The 21,143-nt window shown below is 37.0% G+C and overlaps 1 protein-coding gene across 3 annotated transcripts in view; it reads right to left on the bottom strand.

Moving 5' to 3' along the window:
* The window catches only part of man1a2 (mannosidase, alpha, class 1A, member 2), a 95,332-nt gene continuing 74,189 nt past the window's right edge, over positions 1 to 21,143 (bottom strand). For all 3 annotated transcript variants that reach the window (XM_055156022.1, XM_055155982.1, XM_055156051.1), the window contains 6 exons: positions 21,027 to 21,120; positions 13,390 to 13,505; positions 12,512 to 12,731; positions 10,935 to 11,107; positions 3,521 to 3,636; positions 1 to 2,275 (listed from right to left, as the gene is read on the bottom strand). In XM_055156022.1, coding sequence (XP_055011997.1) covers positions 2,140 to 2,275; positions 3,521 to 3,636; positions 10,935 to 11,107; positions 12,512 to 12,731; positions 13,390 to 13,505; positions 21,027 to 21,120 — 855 coding nt within the window. In that variant the 3' untranslated portion in view covers positions 1 to 2,139. The remainder of the gene's footprint in view (positions 2,276 to 3,520; positions 3,637 to 10,934; positions 11,108 to 12,511; positions 12,732 to 13,389; positions 13,506 to 21,026; positions 21,121 to 21,143) is intronic.

Below are 21,143 nucleotides of genomic sequence, written 5' to 3'. Positions count from 1 at the left end.
TCACTTTTCATAACATCTTTATTGTGTTTAAGTTTAAACATATTTACAGATACTTTTATTTTTTTCACTTCAGTAAAAATACAAATACAGAACATTTTTCATTTTTCAAAATCCTCCGCGCTCACAGAGACTCGGCGAAGCCCAGGGTCAGCCGGGGATGATGTCATTGTGATGTCAGAGAAAAGGGGCAGGGCTTTCCTATGAGTGCCACTGGTGCATGATGGGATGCCAGGAGAACAGAGTTTAAATATGTATCTTACTTCTGTCGCTCTACAGTTGGTGTGGGAAATGGACAAATGTTGAATGTTGTTGATCAAAGTTATGTAAGTTGTAACACTGTAAAGTCAAATTTGTTTAAAATATGTTTTTGAAAAATTCACTGCATTTTGTGTGAGAATTAAAAAAACAAAAAAACAAAGCAGCTGTCAAGTGTGAATAATGTGTATTTGTTGGTTTAGATCTGGTCTATAATAAAATATTGCAATATTTTTATTTGATTTTGTATAAATTAATCTTAATATTTTGCAATAGACAAATTTGGCCACAAAGATATGTTTGGAGTTTTAATAATCAAAAATGATAAGGCATTTGTGAAGATATCTGAGTTATTAAATAATCCAAAGAATTCAAATGAGCATAAACAAAGAAACAAATGAAACATAATCTATAATGCAGTTGTAAAGAACATAACTGAGCACAGTATTGGCTTCACATTAAACGATAAGGCTTGAAATGAACAAAACTTCTTCAGCTTTAGTGCAATTCCTGCTCTTTAACTTTAGTAGTCAAACGGCAGAACCAGGGACACATCACAGATTATAACGTGTAGTTCAGTCTCTCACACATTCACACACACAGGATCTTACTACAGGTTTTTCTTGGAGGAAATTGAGGGTGCAATTTATGTGGTCCTCGGGGGCTCGGGTGTTTGAGATGTGTGGTTTAATAGAACCAACAAGCTCTTATGATATGGATGACACAAAGTAACCCCCTAAAAAACATAACGCGTCATCAAAATCCCAAGATAATAAAGCTAAATAAGTCATCTGATATTCTGCAGTCTTCACACAGTACATGATGTCAAGTGTGGAAGTCAGATAGCAGGTTTGATTTGAGTTCTTGAGTTGTTTTTCAACTTTTTTTTCCCAAGGACCCCAAGAGTGCCCTGATGAATTTTAAGTTTTATTTAATAAAAGAAAGAGCAGTAAAATATAATAAAAGAAAATGTTTCACAAAAAATATTTGATGTCTATCTGGCCACAGTACGTTTGATTGCTTGTTTTACTCTTTGCCATAGTAAGATGTTTTAGATTTCTTAGTTATTCAAGATCTTAAATGTGCATGAGGTATGGTTTGAAAGTACAGTATCAGAAGGCTGCATAAAACATGACAGTTATAATTTAACACAACACTGGGGTTGCATCCGGTAAACTGTAATTTGCAGGAACAATCCTCTCAATTTGTCTGAGAAACAAATGTTTGGGTCTATTTTAAGTGCTACCCCTAAACTCTGACACAACAGTAAAAAGTGCACCTTTGCAGCTGAGTCAATAACTCTCACTCTCACATTCGCTCACACAGATAAAGATGATAGGTCTAAATGTACAAAATGGACGGGAGATAAGAAAAGGTGTGCACAAAGAAAGCTATGGTCAAAGAGCTGTGAAGAGCAGAGTCCAGCAGCAGCAGAAGGTGAAAGGTCATGGAGATGTTTGCTCCTCTTATGGTCTGCTCAGTTCAGGTGGAGTTTAACAGGAGGTGGAGTGGGACAGGGCTGAGGGGGGAGGAGGACGTCAAGTCTCACCCTGTGTCCTGGTAATGATTTGTCCTTCAGAGAAATGAAAAACCCACACTTAAAACAGACCCTGTCAAGTGCGCACCTGTCGGTCCTTCTGTCTGCGAGACAGTGTCAAAGTGTCATGATCCTTCATAGAAGCACCTCCAGGCTTCACCCATCAAAGTTTGGTCAAATCAACTCAAAATAAGAAAAACTAATTCAAGCCTCCGCGATTGGAGCCCAGTCCTTCAGATGAAAGTTTGATTCCAGTCGGTTATGGTCACCGTCCGTGTAATTAAAACAGAGTCACAGAGTTCCAGTCTGTCCTGGGACAGTCTGAGGGGGCGTGTCCAGTGTGGGCTCTACCGCTGGGACGGCTCACTGCCCGGCAAAGTGATGTTGCCCAAGTGCAGCACAGGCAGTGGGTGGGCTTCAGTGTTGAACACCCAGGTCTCCAACGGCAACAGGTCGTCATTGGAGAACAACAGGTACAGGTATCTGTGACAGGGGCAGGGGGGGACAGGTCAAGGCTTTTGTTACTTAATTTTAGATGTTAAAAGAAAAATTGCAACTTGTAACTTCTAAGTCATTAAACAAGTGAAAAGAGATGGTAAATTTGACTTTTAAATCAAATTCTTTTTAAATTTTAATAATATTTTTCTCAAACTATATGAAACCTATTTTTAATTAGACCATTCTTACATATACACATGTCCATTAGGTTCAGCTGGTTCAGCCTGAGGTCTATAGAAAATCTCAAGAAGTACTTAAATATTAGGCAGCTGCACAGCACATAATACATGTGCCTGTTGAGAGCAGCTGCTGTTGTGCTCCTTTATGACGTGGCCAAGAGCAGAGATACCAGAGTCTGCGTAACACCCGACATTCAAATGTCACGTCTCACAAAGTCTGTGGCAGCTGACCTTTACCAGCTCACACCAAAGACAAATTTCACTGGCATTTGGGGCCTTGGGGTGCAAATTTGACTGAATTTTAAGCTATACCGGGTGTGTTTTAAAACATGTCCTGATATCAATTGATTAGGTTAGGCTTGTGCATTTCCTTCAAACTTGGCATACAGCAAATTAGAAGCATGTTAATTTATTGACCAGCAGGGGGAGGCAGAGAACTGTATTCTTAATTTCTTCCTCCAGGCCAAAGTAAGAGGCTCAAAGTGACTTCAAATTATGCTGAATGCAAATGTCTTAATGCCTTCATCTATATTTAACACTCCCTGACAACAGTTCAACATAAAATCTAGGATAAAGACACAGAAAGCATTTTGATGCAAGCACACGTTCAAAGACAAAACCTTCGTTAGGAGTGTATACTTGAATGTGTTAAAGGAAACAACTGCCACAGCTAATTTACTTGGTTTATTTGTTATTTCTAAGGGAAAACCATCATATTTAATGGAAGGGGATAGAGGGCACAGGTGAATGTACAGCTGGTTGTTGGTGCATTAGTAACTTCAACTTTCATCAATCAAAAAGAGTTTTAGGGTATAATATCTGTCATATTACTGAAACTCATCTTTATAAGAAACCCCAAAAGTTCACTGCTCATTTATTTGAACATCATCCAAATAATTGCTACAATTACTTTTAAGTGACACATTCTTTAAAATCACAGACTCAGCAATTTATCAAATTAATCTAAAGAGAGCCCAGAATTAATGAATTAACAAATGAAGTGATGGCTTCTGGATGGTGTGCATTAATCATGATTAGAAGGGAGTCTTACTTGAGGGTCTCGGCCAAGAAAAAGCTCTGCTGCACGTCGTCGTAGGTGGGATTAGAGGAGTAGACGTCCTTCACACCAGAGAAACCTCCACTCACACGACAGTACTTATCTATGGCCTGAAACACACAGAGGTTCAATTTAAGACAAAGGACTAAACTACACTGTAAACACGTAAAGAAGCACAAATGGTCATTTGACGAGGGGGAACTGTTATGCCCTGTCTAAAATATGACTTTACACTGAGAGGATAGTGCTTCAGTTCTGGAACATTATCAGGCCCTGTGAGCCACATAATAAGATTTTTGCCATTTTTAATTATAGAGAAAAAAAAAAAAACTTACATTACTATTACATTACGTAATATTATCCACTGAGCCTAACTAGGTAGAAATATCCAACTTGTATAAAGCACGGTTGGCTTTATAGTACAGGGAAATGTGTTGGGGGGAGGGGAGCGCCTTTTTAATACGCTTACAAAAGCGTGCTATAATTAATTTCTTTGCTAGTGACAGATTAGAGCAGGTCCTGGGGAGACGCAAACCGCAAACACAGGCTGTAAAAAAAGAAGATTAGCGCTAGCGCCTTCACTGTTTCACCAACATTTACATTTTATTTTGTCCTTTCTCTACACAAAACATCTTCATAACAGACACTACAGAGTCATTTGTGTTATGTTGGCTGATACTGTGGGAGGGGCTGTCTCTGTAATGGCTTAGTTAAGATCCTTAGAATACAATGGCTTCAAGTAAATGGAAGAACACTGAACTGAGCATGTGTTAGAAATAGGGGTGTTCATGGTTAAGTGACTAACCGATTAACTGTCACTAAATGAATTTATTTCATACTAAATGGGTCAAGAAACAGATATTCAGTTGATCCATGTAACTGTACTCAATCAAATGCTGGAATTTGCATACATTAGAAATACACACCAAAGAAACTCAATCACTAAATGACTTAACAGATTATATACAGTAGTGTGATGTAATGGTGAAACTGCAATAACACAAGTCTCAGAATAATAGCCCATCTGTTCCTTTGCCTGAATGTTCTGTAATGTTGCTACAAAAACTGAAATGACATTTTTTTGCTTCGTTATAGTACAGAGCAACAAATAGTAAGTAATGCTATTAATTAGTGAATGTGTTTCTCAACTGAATAGTGTTTTAAAACTGAATAGTGTTTGAGTCTAGGTTGGGCAGTTGCTTCAAAATGCACTCATCTCTACAATGAATCTAGTTTGCCCAAACAAAACAAGAATTTAGCATGATACTATTTTCTGTTTTTCAGTTGTGTTTGGTCTGTTCAAACATATCAAGAATGGTGTTTATTTGCCAATAGTCCAAATGTCAGAACACCACATTTGTTGGATCATTGTTTTCTGTACAAATCTCAACCTTGTCCCAAATGGAGTCAGTTTAAACCCCAGATCTTCATTCATTTCAGTTGTTTTTTGAGAGCTTTGATCGTTCCAAAGTCACAGATGTGTTGTGGATTAAGGCATTTTTCAAAACAAAGTGATCTGATGAAAACAAAAGGGAGAAGTCTGAAATGTGCCTATTGCAGAAACACAGCACTAAGTGCTGAAAACATGTGGAGGTGTGTTACTATGACAACAGATGACATAACCTTTTCTCTAGGTACAAATCCTGACAAAGAAAAATCTAATTACTAGAAATATATAAGTAGACATAAAAATACATGCTTGGACGGAGGGCTGGACAATTTGCAAAAAGAAAGAAAAAAACAAAACAAATTTCTTTAAAAAAAATATATATATATATTTTGTCTTAATAACAACCAGTAATAATGTTTTTCATTTTAATTTAATGAACTTCAACAATACAGACTTTTAATCATTGCCATAAAAAAAAATAGTTATATTTCCTCCAAAGTAAATAAACTCCAAACGGACTGAAACCTGATCTTTCTATGGTTGGTATACCATTCACAATGGGACTCTTCTAGGGTTAAACAGCTTAATCCTGAGTTTGTCAAACTGCAGTGCAGGTACAGTAAGACATAGTTTGTGGTTCATGGGTGATAATAATTATTAACAATTAGATACAGACAGCACACAGCAATGTGATTTTGGCCCTAAGAGCAGCTTTTACAATAAATCTCTACTTTGACAAGCACATTGTGATTTATTACATGCATAAAACCAGGTATAGCCCCTTTAATTACCTTAAACCTTAATTTAGATCTGGTTTAGCCGAGCCATTGTCCGCTATGAGGAAGTGCTGAGAGCTGACTCTAGAGCTGCTGTGATGGGACCAAATATCCACAAACAGAACCCTGCGGGCTAAAGTTACCCCACACACGTCTGAATGAAATGGGAGCTTATTAAAAATGCAGGTGTGATACGGCTGCAGCCTCGTACTGTAGCTGTGCCCTATTGATTCAAACTCAGGGTTATGACAAGGAATCAGGACTTCTATAAAAAATTCAGGCAGCATTACACCTCAGCTTATCGACTTTCACTATAAATGCATGTAATTGAAAACATTAGGTACCTGGATCATAAATACTTTAATACTTGGGATTGTGTGTGGAATGTTTGGCCAAAACATATGTAACCTAGGCTTTGAAGTCAAGAATTCAACTGCTATTTAACATATTTTGATTCTTCCAGATGTCTACAAAGTCCACAAACTATTTTTCTATCCTGGAACCTAGGCTTGGGCGATACTGACAAAAATGACAAAAAAAAACACTTAATATTTTTTGGAGCATCCCCATAATGATATTCAGACAATATTATGTCAAGAAATGTGAACAATGAACATTTCCAAGTAGAGCCATGCAGGCCCAATAAATAATCTGAGAAAAAGAAAAGTCCTCCTGTAATAGAAAGCAGAGATGGACAGTCACACCTCAGACTGGAGCAGCTGGCTTCACCTTCACACTTTACACAATGATAAGGTGCCCATGACATACATTATACAGGCAGTGACAGTGGCCTTGATAAGAAATGACAGTGAATGCATGCTGAAGGAGCAGACCACAAGTGTGACCCGAAGCTGCCTGACTGACACATGTAATGGGATTTTTATACACTGTCAATACTGTCCTGACTTGCTTGGATATACGCTCGATCTCTGCAAACTGTAGAGAAGAGCACAGCTGGCACAGAAGCCAGCTTAGACCATCTTAACACACTAGTCAACATCTATGAAAGTGTTATTTGACTGTATAGGGTTAACTTAAAAATGTAGTTATATAAAAGTGTAGTTTAAGTATCTGGTTTAAAAGGGCTTTAAAGGTTAAAATGGGTTACAATCTATTGCCATCCTTAGTACATAGTACTGTAGTTCTGGGGTTTAAAAATCAATTTACCAAACTATGATGAACCATAAGCTTTACTGACCCCTTGTGGTTGGGTAAGTACCTTTCTACCGTGTTGTTCCTTCATGCCTGAAGAGGTTTTAGCCCAAGCAATGCATTGTTTTTGCCAAATATAACATTCTCAAAACAATAAAACATAAGATGGTGATCTAAATATTTTGAGTGTTAAAGTTAATGTCTTTATGTGTGATCTTGGACAATTTTTTGAGGACTTTTCATAATTCAAAAGATATGGCAATGGTCCAAGATTTAACAAACAAACAAACTACATATTTCTAAACCAAAGGCAACTGCATGTGACAAAAACAAGTGCCAATATTATTATTCTTGCAAGCACAAAACACAATTAAAATTTTCAAGTGCTACATCCACTGCAGTGAAAACATGAGGTGTGACTTTAGTGATCCACAAAACAAAAGTTGTACCTTACAGACCAGAGCTGCAGGCAGGTGTTTGAAAGTGTGAGCAAGAGGATAATTATAGACAGGCTCAGGTGCTACACACAGCAGTTGAATTAGGAAATGAGAAAAACAACATTAAAACAGAGGCAAGGTAATGGTCCATGTCTTGCTCTACAAGATAGAAGAGTGCACTAAAAGGTGCTATAAGGGAGGGATGAGTCTGTTATGGGGAGATTCAAAAATAGATTTACATTCACCAGACATAAGTGTAGAGCAAGGAGATGTAGAGATGCAACAATCCATTTACTGCAACTTTTTGGACACTCAAAGACACTTTACAATATATTATTTGTTCATTCCACACTCAGTGGTGAAGGTACCGTTGTAGCAGACAGAGTAAGTATCGAGTTTTGACATTACATTATGTATGTATGTCAATTGGTTTAAAGTAACAGCTTTGTACAACATAGTGAAATGTAATACCAGTTTTGAGTGTTGGTATTGGTGAATTCTTTTGGAGGAACCTCAAAGCATATATTCAGTCAATCACAGGGATTCTTGCAAAAAGCAATCTTCCACCTGCAAAGACATTTAATCCCCACACGAAATATGAATAGAGAACTAAGGTTTAGTGAATAGAGCATTCATCCTGGAGCTGATGCACCATTAATGATTCCATTACTAACCATTGCTGTGCATGCAGATGGATTCAGCAACCACTTATTACCCTATTGAGATGAGTAAGAGAAGTGTTTATGCCTGAACTATATAATCCCTGGTCACTAGTTTTAATTTACCAGAAGCTACTTTTATTTACTTTCAGTATGGACCTAACAAGCTGTATTAAGGACTACAGAGTAAATATTTATGAAACACATTTCAGAAATTATATTATATTGAATCATTAACTTAGCTTCGAAAACAACCACTTGTTGAGACTTAGCTGTTCACTTCTATCATAAATGCAGAGTTAATAGGTTCGTCAGTGCTGTAGAAAAGGTGAATGAAAGTCAAACACATGTATAGGAGATAGGAACTTGTACTGCAATATAAAAATTTATGTCAGCTATAGATCAAAGCTCAATCTCGTTCACATTCAAATTGGTGCATATATGCTTGTATCCTACATAATGCATGAAGCAGAGATGAGCTCCTCCACAGAGTGTCTCTATAGTGTCACTCATGTTGTGTACAATCACACCATATAAACAGACTTGTCAAACGCATTCATCGCTTTTAGCCTGCGAGCACAGACGCAAACACTCCCACTCGTAAGCACAAAACCATGAGAGCATCACCACGGAGACACACACAGAAAGGTGAGATGAAGATTGACAGCAGAAAGAAAAAAATAAAAATGAGAAGAAGGGGAGAAGGTGAGGATACGAGATGAAAAAACTGATTGGGATTTAATCCACTGTCAGATGAAAGGGACAGTCTGTGGAAAAGACTTCCGAAACAAATTGCTTATTCACAGGGCACTGTAGCATTTACAGATGGAATTACAAATATATTTTGACCAAAACAAAGACTCTAAACCAAAACTAAACAGAGCTTGTGTTGTCATACAAGAGGATGGACAAATATGTTGCTATATTTGTTTTTATGTTGCAGCAGCTGAACTTACTTACTTTGGAATCAATAAAGTATCTATCTACCCATCTATCAATCTATCTACCCATCTATCAATAAATCAATCTATCCATCTATTAATCAACCTATCAGAGAATATTCAGATAATGTTAATGCCTAATGTTAAATGAATGGGAATTTTCTGGTAAATGCTAAATACTAAATTCAGCATTCATTCAAAGATATTCTGGCATTATAGTCAAAAATGCATTTACCAGTAGTGGCACATCTGGCCAGTAACAGAAAGTTTTTGATGTTCAATCCCAAGCTCTAAAATTGTTTTGTACTAGAATAAATAAATATCAGACCAATGGCAGCCATGTGAGTTCCAGGTGAAACATTCAGACTTGAAAGTGATGGTATGGGAGCAACTGTGGGGAACATATATTGATGATAAATATTTATGGAAGTCTCTCAATTCAATAAAGAAAAAAAAAAGTTTATAAGGCATCAGACTATTCCCTCGATCCTTACTTTTTAGTTATTGCTGCTAATACAAAGACTACTGCTTTCCTGAACACACGAGACAGGCCTCTACTGTGACAAAGTTTAAATCCAGGCTAAAAATGGTTAAGATGTGCATATGACTGATGACTGTTTTTATTCCGCACTCTTCTATCTTTACTTTTAATGTTGATTTTATAATGATGATTTATGTTTTGATTTGTTTGTATTGTGATTTTAATGTCTTTCTTATACTGAAAAGCACTGTGCTATGCAAATAAACCTGCCTTGCCTTACCTTAAAGGTGCATTGTCTAACTTTTCTGGTGGAGGCTCCGTCAAATGATTTTCTCCATGGAAATGTTATTGCTTTGTCTGGAATGTTTCACAGTATGGCATTAAACCTTTCTATCTTCATGGAGACCAGATCAAGTTACAGCTGAGAGCTGTGGAGAGGCGACTCCGCTCACAGTCAGAATACCAGTTTTTCTAGGTATTTTTGAACTATAAAACCACCTGTAATTGAATAAATGTAAGGTAGAGCTATTTAATGTCATACTGTGGAGCATTCCAGGCAGAGCAATGACATAGCCATAGAAACAAGCAGGTGACACAGACCTAGAAAAGATACACAGTGAACCTTTAAATCTGCCCTTGGCACAGATGTAGTGTTGTGTTCGGTTCTTTTCACCTCTCACAGAAGATTTATCTGAACTGTTCAAGGCAAACACACACACTGAAAACAGATTAAGTTACATTGTTACAAGCACAAAATCTAATGATACTTCAACCTTAAGGAAATTGATTGTATTTTCCAAGAAGCATGAAACCTGATCTGAACTTTAACTAAACCGTTGACTGACTATATTGAATCAGGTCCCATTCACATAAATTCAATAGCCACCATGCTCACAATATAAAAGATTTTTTTAAATGCTTTTAATGTGTCACCCAATGCAGTGCTGAATTTTCTGCTATCTAAATCTCGCACTCCCTGGTATGTTTCCACTCACACGATATAAAAAGGTAATGGTCCTTCAAACAAGGTCCACATTGTTGCCGAAGCATTCACTCAATTGAATAAAACAAATGTTCCCAAAGGAGGGAGTCAGGAAAGGGTGCCAGGAAAGGGCGCCACAGCAAATTCAAAACTTTTCAGAAATACTTTTAAGAGCCTTTTTGTGAAATTGCTGACTATGCAACTAACAGAAAAAATGAACAAAATCATACAACACCTTTCTCCTAATTCAAATGAAGACAGATTTAACTCAATTCTATTAACAACTTTGCAAATTAGAGTGTTTTTAGTCCTAAATCCAGATGGATATTTACTGTAGTCAATAAATTATTGTTACTATAAACAATCTGTAAATCACTCTGTAGTGACATACACAAAATAGAGACAAACAGAGAAAAAAAAACTTAACTCTTTCTATTGATATTTTCATACCAGGCCCAAGTTTATTTTAACTAATCACTTCCTGAAAACCCAAGTCTGGTCAAATGAAAAAAAAATAAAAATTCAAGAAAGAAACTCTGAACTTATCAAAGGATCATCTCTTCTCTGATACCCAAATGCGTGTGTCTCACCTGAGCAGCCTCCCATCCCCACTGTCGGTATTTGGGGTCATGGGTGAACCTCCACATGTACCAGTACGTCTCGATCACCTCAGGGCGCAGGATGTAGTACTTCTCATTCTGACGCACTGCCACTGCCTCCAGACCGCTGTCGAATTTAAAGGCCTCTGGACCGAGCTTCAATACTGTGGAGACAGAAAATATAGAAAGGTCATTGAGAGATATAAAAGACAAGATATAAATAAGAACTGTAAAATAATGGTACGAGCTTTCATTGGCAGTCTGCTGTGCTCCAATTTAACCTCCTGTGGTGTACAACTGAAGTTATTTGATGTCAATTTATTATTACTGAAACATTGTTGTTGAAGATTTTCAAATTAACTACACAAGTTTTGTGCAAATTGTGGTTTGGCTCATGACCACATTTTACACTACTGTTCTTCAATCCAATAAATTCATTGGGCCAGTTTAAAAAAAAAATTTAAAAAAATGCATAAATTAAAAATAGAGCCGCAACACCAATCTATTTTGGTAAATGTATGCAGGAAATGGTGGATAGATACAAAAGCCTTCGAGGTTTTCCACATAACTAAAAGTGACTGACATTAACTGAGATACAATAATAAAGCTACAAAGCATGGACTGTCTGTAACGTGTCAAAGGTGAATATTCGCTCATTGAGACTCAAACCGGTCAGCTTTAGACCAGTATCCCATGGCAATCAGACTCCCTGTTGCTATAACAAGAAACTCTATTCATCTTCATTTGTTGCCATGGCAGCCGGTTGTCTTCGTCCTGAGAAAGCCTGTATTTTGAAACCCGCAAAAATCATGATGCAGGGCCACAACCAGTCAGTCTTTGTTTGTATTGATCCCAAAGAAGAAAATTTCCAGGTAAATGTTTTTCAAAGGTCTTCTTCAATACTGATGATTACTTTGCTTTTCAACCACAGGCAGGGTGCCAATTTATAAGTGAGACAACAGTGATTAGTTTGAAAAATATTGTAGGCTTAGTAGTTAGGTGCTTTTGTAGAAAAACTTTGAAGTTAGCCAATACCAGGGCAATCCTTTATTTTACTTATACATTACTACTATTTAACACATATAACTTTAATCATCGTTAATTTATTCATATTGTTTCAATGTTTAGCTACTATTAGAAGTTTCTTTCTAGAAGTCTACAGTTACAATAATTTTTGTTTGACAAATACAGTTACAATCGAGAAAAGTTATTCTCCATTGTTTCAAGTCTCTCATTCATTCTGATGAATTCTAACTACATTCTAGTTTAACATGTGTTAAATGTTAAGAAAAGACCTAGACCTGTCACACATATTTTGAAAAGCGAACTGAAGAAATTATACACAATATGATAATGCCACTAACATAATACCTACACCTACACCTAAAAGAAGTATTATTACTCCGAAAACTACTCTAAATACACAAAAAATTAGCCAGAATAAATAGATAAATAGCAGAATGAAACACTTAAGTAATTTGTTTGTATCTGTAACAGAATAATAACACATTACCAACTACATACATAAGCCTTTCTTTAATTACTCCATGCCCCTGTGTTGTGCTTACCTGTTCTGTCGTAGGACTCGTGACAGGTGTGTGCGATCTCGGCCCCCAACTGCAGGTAGTGTCCGGCCTTGTCATCAGGAGAGCCATCTGCGCCCAGAGCGAGCATCCCGCCTGCAAAGCAAGCCAGGTGGCCCATCTTCCGCTCCAGATGCCCGTTCTTCCACTCCCCGATGAACGTAAGGCCTCCATTGGATTTGCGTATGAGGTGGCGCTCAATGGCCTGTGAAAAACAATTAGTTGATGTGTCCACAAATGGTAATGGGAGATTTACATGAGGCGGATGACAGGTAATCAAGTTGTTTATGGAGTTAATATTGAGCTCAGTGTGTGTTAAATGCATTAGGGTTATGGGGAATGATAAATAATGACATGGATGAACTGCCACATCTATCACACTTTTACCCTGTAACATCTGGTCATACTTCTAAATACCAACAAACCATCAGCTTTAGGCCATAAACGTCTGCTCTCCTCTGGGGCCCATACATGAAGAGTTATTGGGGATGTAACAACGTGTAAATGAATATGAATCTATAATTCTGGAATTAAATGTCAGAAGAACAAGATGTAGGAGATGGAGGATGTTCTAACTTTGAACTTGCTGTAAATGACATTAAACCACATGACGTGGCAGCAGCTGTAACAACACTTCAATGGTGTATCCGATGTGCTGACAGTGTTTATGTTGTATAAAAATGGTGTGAGAACACAGCTTTTATCTCATGCTTGACATGAAAATGACGGAGGAACTGCCAAACTCATCAAAATGACATGTTGAACTAGTAGTGTCAAACCCCTGCTGCCATATGCTGTATTTTACATGTCAAGGTGACGTAAATGACAAGGTGAGGAGCCCATAAGGAAAGCATATGTCATACCTCTATAGCATCATCATAAGTCTTGCGAGCTTCTGTATCAGTCTTGTCTGACATGAGCCATGCCTTCAGCAGGTACTCATAAAAACTGTCTCCCAGTCCTCCAACCGAGGTGTGATCTGAAAGAAGAAAGTGCTGTTAAACTAAGGTGTACATCACAAAGAGGAGGAACAGAGGAGAAAATGACAGGTCTGAGCCCACAGCTGGTACTACTTTTATTTTCCTGTTCACCTAAGCTGCACTGGCACTAATGTGCATGTTGATCCCTCTCCTGAGCACACATTTTAATGTCCCCAGTTCATCCTCATAGAAGTTTACACAGCTTTCAAAGCTGTCCTCGTTTGCCAAACATCACACAGAGAGGATGGAGCACTGCCAACTCTCTGATCCTGATAAGAAAATATTCATTTTATCCTCCAGAGGACACTTACAGCTCACTTTGAAAGCCACTTCAATCTATTTTAGGAACAAGTCGAACTGATGTTATGAATTCTTGAGGCTATACCATTTAATCAATATATACACTTAAGTTCTACCAACTTATGTGGGTAGCACAGATGTTTAGATGTCTTTTTGCAAGGTAATACATTTTTAAGATAGATTTTTCAATCATCTCTTCTAAAACTCATTACATTCATTCATCTTATACAGCTGCTAAACAGATGAGCTTAAGTTTTATATTTGGTGCACTGTGTATATTTTAGTGTATATTTTGAACAGCTCCACTTCCAGGGCTGACATGACCATCCCTTTGCAGCCTGCATAAGTACATCCTCTGCTCCATTTAATCACATTGAGAGTCTGGGCATATGCTTTGTGTCTGATCTGAGGAGATCCCTTTCTGGATCTGATTAACATGCCTGTAGGTAAATGATGGGACACGGGCAGAGGAAGGAGGGACGAGGAAGTCATGTATTATTCATCTTTTGTCGCAGAGAGCAGAAACCTGGCAAACAACCTTGGAGATATTAAGGGCAAGTGTGGGCCTGAAATATACATTTACTAAAATAAGATGTGACCAGAGACTTAAATGTGCAAACAGACTAAACATCAAGTCTAGGAAAAGAAATCCAAAAAAGTATCAAACATGCAAATATTTAGATTTCTTTGAACAGCTACACAGAAAAAATCCTTTGAAATAGTGAACATGGCACTAAAACAACATAGGTACCAGCTTTTGAAATGGTCACTGTATTATCCACCTGTATTAGCAGCATTAGCAGCTTTAGCGCTTTGAATTTTTTTTTTTCTCTGGAGGATTTCTACTTTTATTATCCGTCTCCAATGCAAATGAAACATGTTGTTTATTCTGTTTTAAACCTGAGGAAATAACCCTCTAGTGCCTTCTGCTCAAAGCCAATTTCTCTGCACTGTTAAACCTCAACAAGCTGCTATTTTCATTTCAGCTGACATTTAAGTAGGTATTAATTACATAGAACAATTACCTTCATTACATTATTATTATTATTAATATTATGAAATGGCTGGCAAACAGTTATGTGACAGTAAAGCTTAATACAGCATTCTCTTTACGTTGCCTTTTCACCTTTGCCAAGCTGAGGCAAGGTATGAAAGAACCCTGGTACTCCATTTCCATATTTATTTGAGGTTATTTTCAGTAGGAACAAAGCATACAAAGGTTTAGGTGGTTAGAAAGTATGAACAAGAATAAGTGTCTAGAAAAATCAATAATGTCCTCATACTACAAAACTTTCTTGAAACCTACAATGTAAAATCGAACAGGATAAAATGCATTTTTGGTAAACAGCTAATTCCACAATTGTATATGTGACAATCAGCCAATCACACAAAAGGTATCTCTATGATTTCTGTACATTGGCTTGTTTCTGCTTATTATAAATTCTTCTATTACACCTCTCCCTCTATCTCACACGCATTGTTTTTTTTTTTCCCGCCCACCTGCATCCCTCATCTCTGTCTGCCAATCAAAGCATAGGGTCGAGTCGGCAGCACCTGTCAATCAAAGGCAGGGCTGGACTTCAAACAATCGTTCCTATAACACAAGCTCGGAAACATGGGCTACACAGGGAGGAATCCTCACTAAACTTCAAACACCTCAGAATCAAACGCAGGTCAAGGTCACACACAGCCCAGATCACAACAAATGCTCTGTCTGTGCTTGTTATTGGGTTTCATGGCACAACTCATAGAGACAACAGACAGAAGAGTTCCGCTTTGTAATTTGCCATTTGGATTTTAGATCTTGGTATAGTTTGATGTTGATGGGAGTGGGGCAATAATAAGGTGGTGATTTGTACTGAAATACTGCTGGCTAAGATGAAAGCAAACAGTTTCACTTAGGCTTCTTTATATGTTTTAACAGGCTTATTGTCAAATAGAGTATTTATTAACATAACCTCTCATAGATACTTTCGATTATGAGTTCAACAGATTTCTAATTGTAAAAGGAAAAAAAAAAATTATATTATACAACTTGTGCAGACTTGGTATTATAGTGGTATAAAATTGTGCACTATTCAACTTTGCTACCTGCTTCTCTCCATGGTAATGTCATTGTTTTGCATGGAAAGTTCCACAGTATGGTGTTATTTCTATCTTAATGGAGACTTTCTAAAAATATTATAGCTATAAACACCCATGATACATTTAATGCCATACTGGAATATTCTAGGCAAAGTCCCACCAGAAGTTCCACAGTGCATGTAATTTGGTGGTACCACCTTCCATCCATTTTCCATCACATTTGGCATAAAAAATACAAAGTAACCAAAATTTTTACTCAACAGCTTAGCTCTGGATGTTATTCTCAGCAAATATAGTTTGCAGGTTTGTGAAGAGACCGTGTGCAGGTTAAATCAGGAGTGGGTGGTGTTTTCTGGGAGCTGTTGTAGTGAGAGAGGTTTTGCAGTAACAAGGCTGTCACTCACAGGAGGATGTCATTAGGACTGAGGAGCAGAGCCACGCTGCTCATTAGTTTGGCTTAAGTACTGTCTCCACTCCTCCACACATTTAAACACTGTTTAGTTTACTCTATTTGTACATTACTGCTCTTCATGATAGCACAACTTCACTATGCCCACACATCATAATTAATGTCTAACACTATTAACAACATCAAAATGCAATTATCCAGGAAAAAGCTTTAAGCATTACTTTTGGCTGATGGTTTGATGTTAATTTTGTTGTCTGTGGAGTGCATTATGTGGCTGTCTTTGGTCCAAATAAATGGAAGTGAATGTGGCATGTCCCTATTTGACTCTGCTGGAGTTACAGATGTTCACTAATGTGCAAACTAGAAGCCAACAAAACCTAATTTGTCATAGAAGCTTAAACTCTAAATGTTGATCTGCGGATAAGAGATTGTAGAGTATCCCTACTCATGGGCTTCAAAATGATCAGAAATCTGGAAGGTTGCCATAGTCATTTAAAACAAATATATCTTTTGAAAGGGAAAAGCCCTCAAAATGTTGCATATAACAGGAAAATGAACCCCAACAATGGCTGCTGGACAAAAATTATAATAACTTGCTCTTTCATGAAATTATTATTGACTTACTGTAAGATTCTGACAACAAAAGAGGTAAATGCAATTTAAGAAATGAAACGTCATCCACTTGGACATCTTAGGCTTTATATTGTAGGCTTCTTTTATTTTTCCATCAATACTTGTCTACACTGAAAAGCTATTTGCCTGGGTGAGCAAAGGGATTTCTTCATTCCTCATTTCCTCTCCCTGCTGGGCTCCTGTGACCTGTTGTCTGGTGTTGGCGGGCGATTAAGGAGCCTGAGTTGATTTCAGATTATCTTGGTGCTAATTAATCCTGCACCGCTTTAATGTTTTCGATAGTGTGGTTAAGGCTGATGGAATGACGGTTAATTATTGTGTTCGTCTTTGGCTGCACGTATGGGCAGCAGACAGGGATCAATACCACTGTACAGTTTGTGGACACAGCCTCCAAGCCTGGAAGTTTAATTACATTCTAATTATAAAATTCATATAAACACAATTATTTTCAGTAATGAAAACACAATTAATTTGACTCTTTCAATAGCGGGACAACTAATCTAAATATTGTGTGTGTAATTGCCTGTTTTGTAGCCATATTAAGCTATTATTGTATTAACAATTTAAGTTTGAAAATAAAGCATCTTTGGACAGACAAAGATTACTAGCTAGTGCGTTTCTGTGGCCAAGACAAATAGAATATGAAATGCTGGTAGATAGACTTGATTTGCAAAAACAGACAACTCCATTTAAAAAAAGGTACTAGAAAATAAAATTGTTCAGTTTAGTGCATTTATAAGGAGGAGTGGCTTTTGAAAAATGACTATGCAGAGTAGAGTAAAACTGTACGTTTCAAACTTCAGATTTTTCACAAATTAACACGTAACGCAGATATGAATACTTTTATGACATTTTAACCATATTCAAATGTCTTCTCTTATCATTGGTTTACTTATAATTGTATTAACATTGGCTCATGCATGTTGGAGTAACCTTGTATTGTCCTGTATCTGAGTAAGATAGTTTCTGTTTTCACCTACCCCTTATACCCACCCACTTCCCAGCACTAATTTGCATTTATTCCAAAAAAAAATTAGGGTTGAGTTCAAAAATGATATGTAGCAAAAATTTTAAATCCATCCATGAAAATCCACAGCTGTTTAAGTTGAAATGCCACTATAAATAGTGATTTGTTAAAGGGAATTCAATTGTCCCATTTATATCACTAAGCTATTCGAGATCAATATTGCAGTCTCCAATGAAAAAAGTTAAATAATGGTAAGTGTGTTGTATTTTATTACAAAGTACTCAAAAAAACAGTAGGTCTTCTTTAACTGCAGCATAAAACAGGACAGGTGGTGCTGACCTGGGAGGAGGACAATGAAAAATTCATTGTAAACAGTAAGGACAGCTCCGTTGTGGCTCCTGTTTAGTGAAAGTCCTGGTGTTTGGAGAAAGATGGCCTCTAGCTATCCTCTCAGTCTGCTAGTTGGAGAGAAATGAGGACTTAACTGTGCTCAGAGGAGAGTACTTTGTCTCTTAATTGGAGGTGAAGTGCTGACTTTGGTCCACAGGGCTTGGCTGTGTGTTCAGAGCTGTAAGCCTCTGCAACCAATGTTTAGTTTTTGTGCACTTACAGGGACACTGGTGGGCCAAAATACAAGGATACTTTAGAGACACTTTGCTTTGTTTAGTTTTTTTAGTTTTTTCAGTCATTTTAGTTTCAAACCAAGTTGGAAAATGTGTATAAACTCACAAATGCAATGACTCACATCTTTTTGTCATTCACGAAACTACAAATTAAGGGGTAAATGCATTGCTGACTGAAAAAAAGTAATGATCCCACTAAAACAACTCAAAGACAATTTAGATTCACTACCAAAAAAAATCTTAAGTTTCAGTTCAGTCTTACCTGAAACTCTCTTTTGCTTAAAATTCATTACGTTTAGGCCTTCAACAGAATGGCACACAAACCAATTTGGACAAAATGCAGTCTTTCTACTTTTTAGTAGAGGTGAAAAAAAAAGACAAGATTGCTTAGTTCTCTATGCATGTCAAACAGAGCATCAGTCATCACCCTGTCAGCTAAAAATCCACTGTTAAACTGCATCCATCCATCACTCCCCTTCAGTCCATCTTCTTCATTTGTTTCTCCTCTCCATGCTGTCTCCAAACGTGTACACCTACAAGAGCCCCCTCTGCCTTCAGCCCTGAGTCATCCTTTAATGAGGCTGTCCATTAATCCTGTCTCCACCCACCAATGCTCGCCATTTGTTTTAGTGACAGCTAAAACAAACACAACTCTTTATTCATTTGTTTGTACAATGCATTTAATTTAAACTGTGCTTATGCTGACACTGTGTAGAGGGATAAAAACAGCATTTTTCACACCTTCGCAATAGGCCTTTTTTTCAAATCCAATCTTTCTCTTTTTTTTGTCTGAGCTACTCGACTCCAGAGATTTTTGAATTTGACAGGGACAAATGAAAGCTTAAAAAAATCTCCAAGGCTGTCACTAGCACAGAAGGAATATTTTATTATAGTAATGTTTTAAAAACTTTTGAATTCTAAAATAACAAATCTAACAAGTCTTCAATCTGTCTCCATTTAACTATCTAATAAATTCCTTTGTAGATTCAAATCTCTCCCAACCGAAACAACCAAAAAAGAATATTTTAACACACTCAAGTGAATTCTGAGCAAAGGGAAAAATCTGATTTTAAAAGAGAATAACAAACACTCAGATTGCACTTCAGGGCAAAATACGAATTCCAAATGTTTGAACATGAGTTGGTGATTGACTCGAAACTTAGTACTTACTTACTACTTAGTTTTGAGTGAAAAAATTGCAGTAAAGCATCTAGAAAATACAATCTTGACAATTTACCTGTAACATGCCAAGTTACAGATAAATATATATATATACAAAAAAGGCAATTAAAATTAAGCAGCATCAGAGGCTTCTGCTGAATTATAACTATAGTGTGACTATAAGAGACTTTAGGAAGATATCTGTATTTGATTGGTGATTGGTGCGCAAACAAATACATCCTTCAGTACTTGATAATTATGCAAACAATTTGTCTTTTTTATTTTATGGAAACACTTACTTTTATACCATGTGTATCTGGGGTTGTAAACAGCCTTATATCTTGTAAAAAAAAATAAAAATAAAATACATATATCTGAATTTGAGTATCTACATTTCAGTTTATGTTAAACAATTTTCAGCAGTTAACTTATTTTAAAACACTATAAAACATGCAAATAATACCATCTGGTATAGAAATGTATTGTTTTGCTCATTAAGCCAATGGGGGTACGGGACTATTGGAACAGCTATCATCTTTTATAGTCATAAGAAACGCTGCAAACTTTTTTCATTTAGGCATTATAATTTTACCATAGTGACATAAAACTAATGCTGTGAGGGAGATGCTTCACCAATGCTACTTTTATTCTATTACGAGTCATTTTCACCACATTTCTTTGTCCTCAGTGAAACGAGCTGTCATCCATCTTCATGTGACACACTAAGAAACTAAGACCTCAGTTAATGAAGTCACTGTTGTGCAGCCCCTTTGTCTCTCCAGCTTTAATGACACATTTTTCTACATTTCCTTTGTATAGAAAGGACAAGTTTCAGAGTCAGAGCAGTGTGTCATTCCAAGTCGTACTTCACTTGAGGGAGCTGCTAATTTCTCAGGGCTTGTGGCCAAAATGAAATCAATACAATGGGAATTCTGTGATCCCCTTTCTCTTGTCTTGCACTCACATCAATTGCTCTCATTAAACTAGTAGTTCTACTTTTCCTCCAATTAGTTTGTATCAGTTGTCCTCACTTTGTAAACAGATTCTAACAACTGACACGCTACTCAAAGATACATTTGTAGAGTTGTAATTCTTTAAGATAAAGCCTTTAGTATTTCATTATTCAATGCAGCCCTATTGGGAACTGACTGGAGTCTGTCCAAGCAATTAAGGACTTCTAAGGGGAACACAACTGGACATGGGCCAGCCCAAGTCCAAAAAACAGCAGCTTTTTTGTATCGTAAAGAATACTGTATAAAACTACAGCATGTTTTGTAAAGCACTCACAACAGTTTGACATGAGCTCATCAGGGTTCACACTGAGCATATCATGTTTACTTACGTTGCCCCCAGCGACCAGTCCGAGGGTTCAAGTAGTTTGGGTAAAGACCATTTGGCCGGTCCATTTTGGCGAGCAGCTTACGAATGTGCATCACCTGTAATTGAAAGATACAAAGAT

The sequence above is a fragment of the Boleophthalmus pectinirostris genome, unplaced genomic scaffold (assembly GCF_026225935.1).
Source record: "Boleophthalmus pectinirostris isolate CB_2022bp ecotype Guang Dong unplaced genomic scaffold, ASM2622593v1 HiC_scaffold_1, whole genome shotgun sequence".
Classification (NCBI taxonomy): Eukaryota; Metazoa; Chordata; class Actinopteri; order Gobiiformes; family Gobiidae; genus Boleophthalmus; species Boleophthalmus pectinirostris.
This window is presented reverse-complemented; position numbering and strand designations above follow the sequence as displayed.